The following is a 14,926-nucleotide window of genomic DNA, read 5'->3' on the forward strand; positions in this document are numbered from 1 at the left end:
TTCTTGTGATTGATGTTTGATGTAATTCATTCCTTATACATACACAAACCATAGAAATCACGATTTGATCAGAACCCTATTTTTTAAATGAATAAAACATTTATCCCTTTAACTGTGCCTGAAATCAGTTCATACCTCTTCGGTGTATCAGGAAACATAAAAATCATTCCATATTAAACATACTAGACTTTTATTTCAAATGTTATTATTCATACAGGTACATAAGGTCAATATATCTAATTCCTAAATGAAGACCCTCAATTTATTTCAATCTGTATGAACATCCAAAATTTTGCATACATTCTGTCTCTAGAAATATGCTGACGATAACTTATTTACACATGACTGGAAGTTCATCTGCACACATTTTGTCTATAAAGTTTGTATAATCACCAAATTATTCGGAAACAGTGAATGGAACAGTAAGTAACCATAAGTTCATATTCAAGTTATTTGCTGTTTGGAAGTCAACAAAATAAGGGTTAATAATGTACATCTAATCCTTTTTAAAAAATAAAGAAGCAGAGAATTGCTGACAAATAACTTGTGAGCTGATTTAACAATTTTCTGTAAAATCTAGGCTTTTAATGGTTATGTGCAGAAAATGCTGGAGGAACTCAACAGCTCAGTCAGTATCTATGGAAATAAATAAATAGTTGATATTTTGGTCCCGATGAAGGGTCTTGGCCTGAAATGCTGACTGTTTATTCATTTTCATAGATACTGCCTGACCTGCTGAGTTCTTTGTATCGCTCTTGATTTCCCCAGCATCTGCAGAATCTCTTGAGGTTTTTAACAGTTCTGTGTATTTTGCTCACTCTATTTGAACTATAAATCAGATACATAAAACAACACACTTTTTTTTGCAGTAGGCCAAGCATCTAAAACTATCATTCCAATGTTTTCTTTGTATCAAAGCTATAAGATTCAACTCTCTCCTATTTACATTTTAAAAGTGTATTATTTAAATAGCAGAATTACTGAAGCACTAAGCATTAACTCTAAAAGGTCACCTGAAAAATTGACCTTTAACAAGCATAAGTAATCAATATATATACTTCTAAAATGATGGGAAACAATACACAAGAATAATCATGGAGTCTTGTGCAAAATATTGCAGCAAAGCATACATCAGCCAAATACACTGCTAAAATGTGTTTCCAGTCTAACTGCATGCAGTTCATGGTAGAATTATTTCAATGTATTTCAAAAACTTTTAATAAACTACATTACATTCTATTCATTTGATTCTATATTTGGCACAAGAGACTTCATGTCACAGGGTTCAGATGCAAACTCTCTGTTGAAGAAAAGGGTGTTATCAAATGTTGCAGGTCCACCTGTGGCCTTCCTCCTATGCTTTTGGAAGTAGTAGCCTCCAAGAACTGCAAGTAGAATGATGACAAGAACCAGTACCACCACAATCCCTGCGGTGCTGTAAGATGGATTCTCTTTTGGCTGGGAAACTGATATTAAAAAAAAACACACACACAATAAGATAACCAAAGATAACACTTAACGAGAGGATGGAATTCAGACTGTCTGCACAGTTGCCAGCTATTAAGCTGGAGATTTCGCACGATAATTTTCCAGCTCTTTACACAAAAACATAAGAAAAAAGTGCAAGAGCCATCCACAGGCCCCATTAACATGATTCAATAAGCTCAATGGCTACCATTGCTGAATGCTCCTCCGTCAATATCCAGCAGCTTATCATGAAACAAAAAAAACAAGGCCCATCACAGTAAGTCCATGGCAAGAAGACCTATCATGAGTATTCTGCAAGAAATGGTTCCCTTCCTGATTCCCACCATCTACAAATACAGCTTGTACGTGAGTTTGAATATATCCACCTTGCGCAAATGAATGCCTCACCAGGACGAAGCAGTGCACTTGATAAGCACACCTCATCTGCCATTTCTAATACCTCACTTACTCTGCTACGACCACTAATACCTATCTGCAGAAAGATGCTCTGCAACAAGATCTCTTTGAAAATATCTCTCAGTCCTGTGTTAAAATTAAATTTTGTAACATACTGGATGAATGTTTGAACAATTCAAAATGGCATTTAACTCTTTGTGAGATCACAGCATGTAGAGTGCCTGTACATACAAAGTAAACACTGCAGGTTTGTTAATGCCTAATGTTTTCTGATAGTAGCTGGATTCTTTCTCATTCTGTCACCATTAACATGAGGATGTCTGTGAATGACAAAGTCTGTTGGTTACTTTCAGAGCTAGTTTGATGGATTTTTTCTTAGTGTAATATTAATGTTCTTTGTAAGCCAAAGGAATGTTATGTCCCAAACATTCGTGGACTGATGAATAATCAGTGACCATTAAGAGGCCTAATTGATTGAAAAGGGGATGCTGAACACTGCGTTAATGAACGCTTGTGTTGTTTGAAAGAAAGAAACCAAGCTAAGTTAAAGGCATGAGAACAAAAGATCAAAGACTTTGTCGGTCTCTGTGTCTCTCTATGTTCATATTTATTGGAGCACCTTTCCTGGGTTCTTTGGACTTCCAGACTGGGAACTGTGATTGGTGCCTAGGACCCAGGGGTGGTTTAACAACTGAGTTGGAATTCTGAGTCCCCAGACAACAGCAACAATCAAGAAATGTCTAAGAATCATGAGTCTTGAATTCTCTGTGAAAATCTTTGTGACTTATTACATAGTATTTTGTGTGGTTTATTTGTGTTTTCTATTTTATGCTAATAAATTAGGCTTATGTTACTTTGTTATGCTTGTAGGCTTTTTACCACGTTTCCTGGACACTTGAATTATTTGAGTCTGATCAACCCAGTCCGTTACAGTCCTGTTACCACTGATATCCAGAGAGACAAAGGCTACATGAATCAAGGAAACTTCTCCCTCCAAATCACACGTCATTTGATTTTTTTCACAACCCTTGAGTACCACAATGGAGAGTTACAAGAAAGAACGTAACCTTCTCAAACACTATTCAGGATGGCAATAAATTATAGGCTTGTCAGCATCCCCTGATGCAAACTTGGTCACAAATAAGTGCTTGAAGAATTTTATCTTCAAACTTAAATAACTAAACTGCTTTACCTTGAGACCATGTTAACATTGAACAAAGAACACAACAACACAATATAGGCCCTTTGTTCTTTCTTTATTCCATTTCCTTTGCTTTCTTTCTTGCTGTTTATTTTCAGATTCTCTGACTTCTCAGAATCAACCCTATCAAACCGTCAAAGAGGTTTATACATTTTGTTGTAACTTTTTATTCACACACACTCAGTAGCCATTTTATTATGTTCCTCCAGTACCAAATAAAGTGGTCACTGAATGTATATTTGTGGTCTTCTGCTGCTGTAGCCAATTCACTTTAAGCTTCAATGTGTTGTGCATTCAGAGATGCTCTTCTGCACACCACTAATGCATGGTTATTTGAGTTACTCTCTCCTTCCTATTGGCTTGAAACAGTTAGGCTTCTGATCTCTCATTTTCACCCACAGAACTGCAGGTTACTAGATTCTTTTTTGCTCCATCCTCTGTAAACTCCACAGAGTTTGTGAAAGTCCCAGGTCAGCAGTTTCTCAGATATTCAAACCACCCTATCTGGAACCAAGAATCACTTCATAGTCAAAGTCACTGTGATCATATTTTTTCTCCATTCTGAGGTTTGGTCTGAACAACAACTGAACCTCTTGATGATGACTGTATATTTCTATGCATTCAGTTGCTACCACATGATTGGCTGATTAGATACTTGCGGAATGAGCAGGTGTATAGCTCTACCTAATAAGGTGGCCACTGAGTATGTAAAATCTAGACTACATTTTACCTACTCTATCTGTTCCAAGAATCAATGCAGTGTGTCTTCATTTCATTTCACTTTCTCTTTGGTAAATGTTTTCCTCTATCAGGTAAGATGATCAAAAATGATTGCAGCCTTACCAAAATCTTTTATAAATACAGCATGACTTCCATAATTGTATACTACACTCATTTATCAACAAATGTGTATTTTATTAATTTCTTCTTTTAATTTTTGATTTATTAGCACCAAAACAATTCACCTTCAAACTACAATGCCTCAAAAAGGACCCCCATCACCCAGGACATGCCCTCTTTTCACTGCTACCATCAAGGACGAGGTACAGGAGCCTGAAGACACATACTCAATGTTTCAGGAACAGCTTCATCCCCTCCAACGTCAGATTTCTGAATGGACATTGAACCCAAGAACATTACCTTAGTATTATTTCCTCTCTTCTTGCACCACTTATTTGATTTAATTTTCTTTTTTATATATACTTATTGTAATTTATAGTTTTTTATTATTATGTGTTGCAATGTACTGTTGCCATAAAACAGTAGGCCTGTTGTCTGCAGACCTTCCTCTAAGGGCTCCATCTGATGCCCGATAATGCCAGGGTTGAATTATATGATTTCTCTTACATTTTCTCTTACTACAAAACCCCTTCTATTGTGAAGGAGCTGATGATGGGATATAGTCAGTGAAGGAAGTCTCTGGTCAGTAGCTCTGAGAATTAGTAACGCCTGATGGCCTAGAAGGGGGCTGATAATTTTTCGCCAGACTACAGAATATGGTGTCACCTCTCCACAACTTGCCTCAACAGAAAATTAGCATTCTCCACTTGCAGCAATATATGTTACCCTATGTTAGTGACAGTTGTTTTGGAAATTTCTGAAGGATGTGACAATCTAAAGCAAATTCATCAGCTGAAACAAGAAGTACCATTTGGGTGAAGATAAACTTATCAATGAAGTCTAATGCTAACAACTTCTTGGGTGCAAATAGCTCTTACCTTCCAGTTGTGATGGTGCCTCAGTTACATCCACAACTGTAAGAAAAGGAAATGCTAGTTATTCTTCACTGAATCCCACAAGAGAGAATAAAATTTTAAGAAGCCAGAGTACCATTTAACTTACTTTTCGGCATTTTGCAGATGTAGTTTTTATAAACTGAACATTGTGCATTGTTCCAGGTGCCTTTATCCGAATACATTTCAACACAGTTTTCGTTCTTATGATCTGAAGGCTCACCTTTGTTCCAGTTCACAAAATCCACCACACTATTATCTAGCCATAACCAAGCACCTACAATGGGGAAAAGGAATTATTTTCTAAAATGAAATACTAGTCTGAATATAGCTGAATGTGTGGGGCATAAAACTCTGCTCCACCCGTGCTCCCATGTCTTGATCAACTCAAGGAATCCAGCACAAAACATCCTGATTGAGGTGTCTCAGTGCTAAGTCTGATTGTGCCTCAGGTCCCCATTCCCTCAACACCCCATAATTTTGAGTCCATTTGGACCATGAGTGCTCTAATCCTTATTTCCTATGACTGCTTTCACAGATTTCTGGATGAGAGTGTTTCCAAAATCACAACTCTCCAGGTGAAAAATTGTTCCTTGTGTCCCTTTTAAAAGGAAGACCAGTTTATACCCTTATAGAGTGAAGAGGAGATACCCTCTAAGGAAACATCCCACCAAGCCTTCTCAAAATGTTACATTTCAAACTGATAACCACCATTGAGTTTGTCTAATCTGCCCAATCTCTCTGACACTGCAACTCTTTCCTGTAAAGATAAAGCCCATTTTGTTTTAGTTTCATGAAACTTTTGGTAAGATGGCAGCACACTTGGTTGCAGCAGCATCTCTGGGTCTAACAAAATGTGCAAATGTTTGACTTAAATTATTTTTTGTGATTACAAGACACTGATGGATATAGGCAATACAGCAAGTCTATTTTATTAGTTCATAGATGCTTAGAGCACTACAGCATAGAAACAGGTTCTTCAGCGCATCTAGTCTGTGCCAAACTACTATTCTGCCTAATCCCATAAACCGACGTCTAGACCATAGGCCTCCAGACTCCTCCCATCCCTCCCATCCATGTACTTAATAGATAACATAATTGTGTATTGTACAAACACGAGGAAATCTGCAGATGCTGGAAATTCAAACAACACACACAAAATGCTGGTGGAACGCAGCAGGCCAGGCAGCACTGAGGAGAAGCACTGTTGACGTTTCGGGCCGAGACCCTTCATCAGGACTGACTGATGGGAAAGATACGAAGAGATTTGAAAGCAGTGGGGGAAGGGGGAAATGCAAAATGATAGGAGAAGACTGGAGGGGGTGGGATGAAGCTAAGAGCTGGAAAGCTGATTGGCGAAAGTGATACAGAGCTGGAGAAGGGAAAGGATCATGGGACGGGAGGCCTCAGGAGAAAGAAAGGGGGAGGGGGGAGCACCAGAGGGAGATGGAGAACAGGCAGGGTGATGGGCAGAGAGAGAGAGAAAATAAACAAACAACTAAATATGTCAGGGCTGGGGTAAGAAGTCAATGTTCATGCCATCAGGTTGGAGGCTACCTAGCCGGTATATATGGTGTTGTTCCTTCAACCTGAGTTTGGATTCATTTTGACAGTAGAGGAGGACATGGATAGATATATCAGAATGGGAATGGGACGTGGAATTAAAATGTGTGGCCACTGGGAGATCCTGCTTTTTCTGGCAGAGTGAGTGTAGGTGTTCAGTGAAACGGTCTCCCAGTCTGCGTCGGGTCTCTCCAATATATAAAAGGCCACACTGGGAGCACCGGACGCAGTATACCACACCAGCCAACTCACAGGTGAAGTGTCGCCTCACCTGGAAGGACTGTCTGAGGCCCTGAATGGTGGTGAGGGAGGAAGTGTAAGGGCAGGTGTAGCACTTGTTCCACTTACAAGGATAAGTGCCTGGAGGGAGATCGGTGGGAAGGGATGGGGGGGACGAGTGAATAAGGAAGTCACGTAGGGAGCGATCCCTGCGGAAAGCAGAAGAGGTGGGGAGGGAAAGATGTGTGTGGTAGTGGGATCCCGTTGGAGGTGGCGGAAGTTACGGAGAATTATACATTGGACCTGGAGGCTGGTGGGGTGGTAGGTGAGGACAGGGGGAACCCTATCCTGAGTGGAGTGGCGGGCGGGTGGGGTGAGGGCAGGTGTGCAGGAAATGGGAGAGATGCGTTTGAGAGCAGAGTTGATGGTGAAACAAGTGAAGCCCCTTTGTTTAATATAGGAAGGCATCTCCTTCATCCTGGAATGAAAAGCCTCATCCTGAGAGCAGATGTAGCGGAGACGGAGAAATTGTGAGAAGGGGATGGCATTTTTGCAAGAGACAGGGTGGGAAGAGGAATAGTCCAGGTGGCTGTGAGAGTCTGTAGGCTTATAGTGGATTATAGTGGATATCAGTAGATATGCCGTCTCCAGAGATGGAGGCAGAAAGATCAAGAAAGGGGAGGGAGGTGTCAGAAATGGACCAGGTAAATTTGAGGGCAGGGTGAAAGTTACAGGCAAAGTTAATGAAGTCACCCCCCCTTTTTCTGCTTTCCGCAGGGATCGCTCCCTATGCGATTTCCTTGTCCAGTTAGTCCTGACGAAGGGTCTCGGCCCGAAACGCGTCAACAGTGCTTCTCCTTACAGATGCTGCCTGGCCTGCTGTGTTCCACCAGCATTTTGAGTGTGTTGTGTATTGTCCATTAGCTTATATATGTTCACAAATGTGTGTGTGTGTGTATACATACACACATACATATACACACTGTATGTATGTTCAAAGTAAATAGAACAGGATCTACAAAAATGTTACATAAGGACTTACAAAGAACCAATGTGTGAAATAAAACAAATCGTGCAAATTTAAAAACCATTTATGTACATTTATATGTACTTACAGCATACACATATACTGTTCATATGTGTACATGTACAAAGGTGACTCATATGTACTGCATCTATATGAAAAATAGACAACGCACACCCGAAACACTGCCATTGATAATTACTAATACAACCAGAACCAGATTCCCAAACCTTGGTCTCCACAATTCCCTGTCCACGTTCTGGTTGCGGTTCCAAACTCAACCACAATAGTTCAGCTGTTTCACAACAATTGTAGAACACGCCAGAAAGAATGTGCATGTGCCATTGACTGGCATAAATGAGATAATAACAGCTGAAAATATAGTTGGTAGCATCAACATAAAACCATAAGACATTGGAGCAGATTAAGGTCTGCTCTGCCATTCTATTATGGCTGATTTATTATCTCTCTGAAATCCGCTTTCCAGCCTTCTCTCCATAAACCTGACATTCTGACTAACTAAGAACCTATCAAGCTCAGCTTTAAATATTCTCATTGACTTGGCCTTCCCTGCTGTCCATGGCAAAGAAATTGCAGAGATTCACTATTCTCTGGCCTAAGAAATTCCTTCTCATCTCTGTTCTAAATGGAGATACCTCTATTTTGAAGCAGTGTCCTCTGGTCTTAGACTCACACACTATAGAATATATTCTCTCCGCATCCACTCTATGCAGGCTTTTGAATATTTGATTGGTTTCAAAGAGAACCACCCTCATTCTTCTAAATTCCTGCAAGTACAGGTTCAAAGCCATCAAACGTTCCTCATGCATTAACCCTTCATTCCTGGAATCATTCTCGTGAACCTCCTCTGCACCCTGTCCATTGGCAGATAAAGGGCCCAGAGCTGTTTACAATTCTCCAAGTGTGGTCTGACCAATGACTTAAAAAGCCTCAGCATCACATCCTTGCTCGCATATCCTAGTCCTCTTAAAATGAATGCTAACATTGCATTTGCATTCCATATCACTGACTCAACCTGCAAATTAACCTTCAGGGAATCCTGCACAAGGACTCTCAAGTCCCTTTGCACCTCTGATTTTTGAATTTTCCTTCCACTTAGAAAATAGTTTCTGCCTTTATTCCTTCTGCCAAACTGCATGATATAATTCCCAACATTATATTCCATCTGCCTCTTCTTTGCCCATTCTTCCAATCTGTCTTAAGTCCTTCTGCAGACTCCCTGCTTTCTCAACATTACCTGCCCCTCCACCTGTCTTCATACTGTCTGTTAACTTGGCCACAAAGTCATCAATTCTGTCATCCCAATCATTGACAAATAATGTGAAAAGAAGTGGTCCCACCATTTGTCACCGGCATCCAACCAGAATAGGCCCCTTTATTCCCACTCATTGCCTCCTGCCAGTCAGCAATCTTCTATCCTGTAATCTTTCCTGTTAAACAGCCTCATGGATGGCATCTTGTAAAAGACCTTCTTAAAATCCAAATAAACAACTGACTCCTTTGTCTATCCCAGCACATCTCAATGTGGGCCATATGATTCTCCAGGGGAACGTGCTGGATTGTGGAGGGGCCACTAGTCAGTGAACAAGAAATTGGGGCTACAGGAGAATCTGAAATTTCCATGAGAAATTTACTGTAATTTTTTATGTAAATAGAAAAGATATTCATATATGTAATTTATTTGGAATCCTGAATGATGTGAGAAAAACAACTAGTTGCTGAACTGCAAGTTAAGAAGGTAGCTTTGCAAATTGATGAAAACACATTATGTGATAATGAAGCCCATCTGATGACATATGTTAAGTTTGTGCATGATGACCAGGTCAGTGAGGAAATGCTTTTTGCCTGGAAGCTTAAGCATATACCAAAGGTGAGACTATTTATGAAGCAGTCAAGAGCTATTACTTGGAAAACAACATTTTGCTGAAAAATACAGTAGAATGGCTTCTGCAACTGATGGTGCTGCTTCAACGGTAGGAAGATGAAGAGGATTCACTGATCATTTAAAAAATGCTGCACCTGACTTTTTTTTTGCATACATTGTGTCATCCACTGTCAGCATTTGTTTGCAAAAATTTGGCAGGATATTTGCATGACACCCTTGCTGCTGTAATAATGGCTGTCAACTTCAACAAATCAAATGCACTTCAAGGTAATTTTTTTGACAGGTTTTTGAGGAAAGCAAAGACTTTGAACAGCTACTAATGCATACAAAGGTCTGATGGTTATCAAAAGATAATAGTCTTTGTTGCACTTTGGAATAGTATTGCAACAGGCTCTGTGATAAGCAGCTTAGAGAATAAATTGTCACTGCTAAGTCTAACATATTTTACCTGCCAGAAATACTTGAAAAACTATATTTATTAAGTGAAGAGTTACACAGAAAAAAGTTTTTGCTTTCCTTGGAAAACTTAAATTTTTCAGCAGCAATATTGGATGCCATGAGTATCATTGTGAGTTTATGGAATCTGCTTCACTGGTCACTTTTAAAATAGAATTACAAGATGATGATCCTGATCATTTGAAACAACTGTGCACTGATAGGAATTTTGTTTCAGAGACCTGCTGGAGATGCATATTCCAGATTGGGAGGTAGATCCATCTGGGGTGATTGTAAATGATGTTGACACCACATTGCAAAAATGTTTATTGACCTGCAGAGTGATTATAGCTCAAGCAAAATTCAAACTTAGCAAGAAAAATTTCCACCACTCTGGAAGAAGGCAAAGTAATTTTTATTGGATTTCCAACCTGTTATACCAGTGCCTAAGAAGAACAAAATGAGCTGCCATAATGACTATCACCTGTTAGCACTCACATATACAATGATGAAATGCTTTGAGAGGTTGGTCATGACTAGACTGAACTCCTGCCTCAGCAAGAACCTGGAGAAACTGCAATTTGCTTATCGCTACAATAGGTCAATGACAGATGCAATCTCAATGGCTCTTCACACGGCTTTAGAGCACCTGGACAACACAAACACCGATGTCAGGATGCTGTTCATCAACTATAGCTCATCATTTAATAACATCATTTCTACAATCCTAATTGAGAAGATGCAGAACCTGGGCCTCTGTACCTCCCTCTGCAACTAGATCCTTGACCACAATCTGTGCAGATTGGTGATAACATCTCCTCCTCGTTGACGATCAACACTGGTGCACTGGGGTGTGTGCTTAGCCCACTGTACTACTCTCTCTATGCCCATGATTGTGTGGCTAGGCCTATCTCAAATACCATCTATAAATTTGCTGATGATACAACCATTGATGGTAGAATCTCAGATGGTGACAAGAGGGTGTATAGGAGTGAGATATGCCAACTAGTGGAGTGGTGTCGCAGCAACAACCTGGCACTCAATGTCAGTAAGATGAAAGAGCTGATTGTGGACTCAGGAAGGGTAAGACAAAGGAACACATACAATCCTCATAGAGGGATCAGAAGTGGAGAGAGTGAGCATTTTCAAGTTTCTGGGTGTCAAGATCTCTGAGGATCTAACCTGATCCCAACATATCAATACAGTTATAAAGAAGGCAAGACAGCGACTATACTTCATTAGGAGTTTGAAGAGATTTGGCATGTCAACAAATACACTCAAAAACTTCTATAGATATACCATGGAGAGCATTCTGACAGGTTGCATTACTGTCTGATATTGGGGGGCTACTGCACAGGACTGAAAGAAGCTGCAGAGGGTTGTAAATTCAGTCAGCTACATTTTGGGTACTAGCATACGAAGTACCCAGGACATCTTCAAGGAGTGGAGTCTCAGAAAGGCAGCGTCCATTATTAAGGGTCTCTAGCACCCACTGTTTCTCACTGTTACCATCAGGTAGAAGGCACAGAAGCCTGAAGGTACACACTTAGCGAATTCAGGAACAGCTTCTTCCCATCTGCCATCCAATTCCAAAATGGACATTGAACCATGAACACTACCTCACTTTTTTAATACATATTATTTCTGTTTTTTGCACGACTTTTAATCTATTCAATATACATATACTATAATTGATTTCTTTATTATTATTCTATATTATGTATTGCACTGAACTACTGCTAGGTTAACAAATTTCATGATGCATGCTGGTGATAATAAACCGGATTCTGACTCCAATTAACTAATTGAATGTGACTTTAGTGAAAAGCTTGACTAAAGTCACATTCAACTAGTTAATCTGAATCAGAATCAGAAGCTCGTTACTGTCTTGAAGTCCTTCAATTATCTTCAACCAGATTGCAATCAGATATTCAAAAATTTGTTAGCTTCCATAAGTTGTAAGAATCTCGCTAAATACCCAAAGTAATAATATCAAGCAGTTTTGAGTTGCTGGTTGGAAGAACGTAATACACATTATAAATGAAGTATGCTATTCAGAGCTTTGAAATGGTTCTATTTTTCATATACAACTGTAACATTGTATTTAACAAATAGAAATACCTATATTCTGTCAAAACATAAATATTGATTAAATAATTAGTGCAGTTGACCAAAAAAGCTTTATCATCTAATGGAAACTATAGAGGGTGATGGCCACAGAGGTAAAAGCCATAAGTGGGACACAAGTGAAAAAATGTTGAGAACCATTAGCCTGTCTGTTATTTTTTTAAATAATTTCAATGGATTTGTCAGGCAAGATTTCCCCTTCAGGGAATCATGTTGACGTTGGCCTACTTTATCACGTGGCTGGTGATGTAAAGATCTTTGAGTCTATTATTAAGAATGAAGTTCAGAACTGCATACAGTGTGTCAGTGTTTCAGTGGAGTAAAGGAAATTACAGTGGCATGAGAGGGGAATTGGCCAAAGTTGACTGGCAAGGGACACTAGCAGGAAGGACAGCAGAGCAGCAATGGCTAGAAGTGCAGGACAGATATATTCCAAATAAAAAGAAATTTTTGAATGGAAAAAGGACACCGGTTGACAAATGAAGTCAGAGCCAATGTAAAAGCAAAAGAGAGGACATACAAGGAAGCCAAAGCTAATGGGAAGATAGAGGATTGGGAAGCTTTTAAAAACTTTCAGTGGAAACTAAGAAGGTCATTAAGAAGGAAAAGTTGAATTATGAAAAGAAGCTGCCAACTGATATCAAAGAAGATTCTGAAAGCATTTTTATGTATCTAAAGGGTAAAACAGAGTTGAGGGTAGATATAGGACCAATAGAAAATAATGCTGGAGATATTGTAATGAAAAATGCAGAGATGGCAGAGGAACTGAATGCATATTTTGCATCAGCCTTCACAGCAGAAGACATCTACAGTGTACCAGACATTCAGGAGTGTCAGGAAAGTGAAACAGGTGCAGTGAAAATTATGACCGAGTAGGTGCACAGGAAGCTTAATGGTCTGAGGGTGGATAAATTTCCTGGACCTGATGGAATGCACCCTCGGGTTCTGAAGGAAGCAGCTGGAGAGATTGCGGAGGCATTAACAATGATCTTTCAAGAATTGATAGATTCTGCCATTGAACCGAATGACTGGAAAATTGAAAATGTTACTCCACTATTTAAGAAGGGTGGAAGGCAGCAAAAAGGAAACTACAGACCTGTTAGCCTGACATCAGTGGTTGGGAAGTTGTTGGAATCGATTATTAGGGATGAGATTACAGAGTACCTGGAGGCACATGACAAGATAGGCCAAAGCCAGCATGGTTTTCTGAAAGGGAAGTCCTGCCTGACAAACCTACTGCAATTTTTTGCAGAAATTACAATCAGGGTAGACAAAGGAGATGTAGTAGATGTGGTGTACTTGGATTTTCAGATAGCTGTTGACAAGGTGTTGCACATGAGGCTGCTTAGCAAAAGAGAGCCCATGGAATTACAGGGAAGTTACTAGTATGGGTGGAGTATTGGCAGATTGGCAGAAAACATAGAGTAGGAATAAAGGGATCCTAGTCTGGCTGACTACCAGTTACCAGTGGAGTTCCACAGTGGGACCACTGCTTTTTATGATGTATGTCAATGATTTGGACTATGGGATTAATGGATTTATGGCTACATTTTTTGATGATACAAAGACAGGTGGAGGAGTGGGTAGTGTTGAAGAAACTGAGGGCCTGCAGAGAGACTTAGATAGTTTAGGGGAATGGGCAAAGAAGTGGCAAATGAAATACAATGTTGGAAAGTGTATTGTCATGCACCTTTGTGGAAGAAATAAATGGGCAGACTATTATTTAGGTGGGGACAGAATTCAAAATGCAGAGATGCAAAGGGACTTGGGGGTCTTTGTGCAGGTACCTTGAAGGTTAATCTCCAGGTTGAGTTGGTGGTGAAAAAGGCGAATGCAATGTCGGCATTTGATTCTAGAGTTATAGAATGTAAGAGCAGGGATGTGATGTTGAGGCTCTATAAGGCAGTTTTGGGCTCTTTACTTTAGAAAGGATATACTGACGTTGGAGAGGGTTCAGAGAAGATTCATGAGAATGATACAAGGAATGAACGGGTTACTGTATGAAGAATGTCTGTCTGGCAGCTCTTGGGCTGTATTCCCTGGAGTTCAGAAGAATGAGGGGGGATCTCATTGAAATATTCTGAATGTTAAAAAGCCTGAACAGATTAGATATGGGAAAGTTATTTCCCATGGTAGGGGATTCTAGGTCAAGAGGGCATGACTTCAGGATTGAAGGATATCCATTTAGAACTGAGATGCAGAGAAATTACTTTAGACAGAGAGTGGTAAATCTGTGGAATTTGTTGCCATGAGTGGCTGTGGAGGCCAAGTCATTGAGTGCTTTTAAGGCAGAGATAGATAGTTTTTTTTTTATTAGCCAGGGCATCAAAGGATATGGAGGAGAAGGCAAGGGAGTGGAGATGACTGGAAGAATTGGATCAGCCCATGATTGAATGGCGGAGCGGACTCAATGAGCTGAATGGCCTACTTCTGCACCTATACCTTATGGTCTTATTTTTCTCAGAGGACAAGCAGTCCACTGCCTGATCTACCATCCTGCCTACACTTGCTTACCTCTAACTTCTCAAGCTTACTTCTAACCTGCCACTGTTCTCACTCAATCCTGTTGAGCCAAAGCCTGACCACTCTAACACTGGCCCTTTCCAAAAATGGCTACTACAATAATGACCACTCTGCTTAAATCTCACTTCTTTTAGCCCTTGTTTAATCACTATAAACACAAACAATTGCCTGCTGTGCAGATATTGATGAGACTGACAGCAGTAATTGTGCAAACCTGGACCTCACGCCAAATTGTTACCTGTTACATCCACTCAGGAGAGGAAACACTGGAGGTGGTGTGGGACAGAACAGTGGCATAGCAGGCACACCGG

General features: G+C 40.0%; 1 protein-coding gene across 1 annotated transcript in view; it reads right to left on the reverse strand.

The window, feature by feature from the left end:
• The window catches only part of mrc1a (mannose receptor, C type 1a), a 161,886-nt gene continuing 146,960 nt past the window's right edge, over window positions 1–14,926 (reverse strand). The window contains exons 28-30 of the mRNA XM_059972157.1: window positions 4,928–5,095; window positions 4,804–4,839; window positions 1–1,466 (exon numbers count right to left, since the gene is read on the reverse strand). Coding sequence (XP_059828140.1) covers window positions 1,237–1,466; window positions 4,804–4,839; window positions 4,928–5,095 — 434 coding nt within the window. The 3' untranslated portion in view covers window positions 1–1,236. The remainder of the gene's footprint in view (window positions 1,467–4,803; window positions 4,840–4,927; window positions 5,096–14,926) is intronic.

The sequence above is a fragment of the Hypanus sabinus genome, chromosome 6 (assembly GCF_030144855.1).
Source record: "Hypanus sabinus isolate sHypSab1 chromosome 6, sHypSab1.hap1, whole genome shotgun sequence".
NCBI lineage: Eukaryota > Metazoa > Chordata > Chondrichthyes > Myliobatiformes > Dasyatidae > Hypanus > Hypanus sabinus.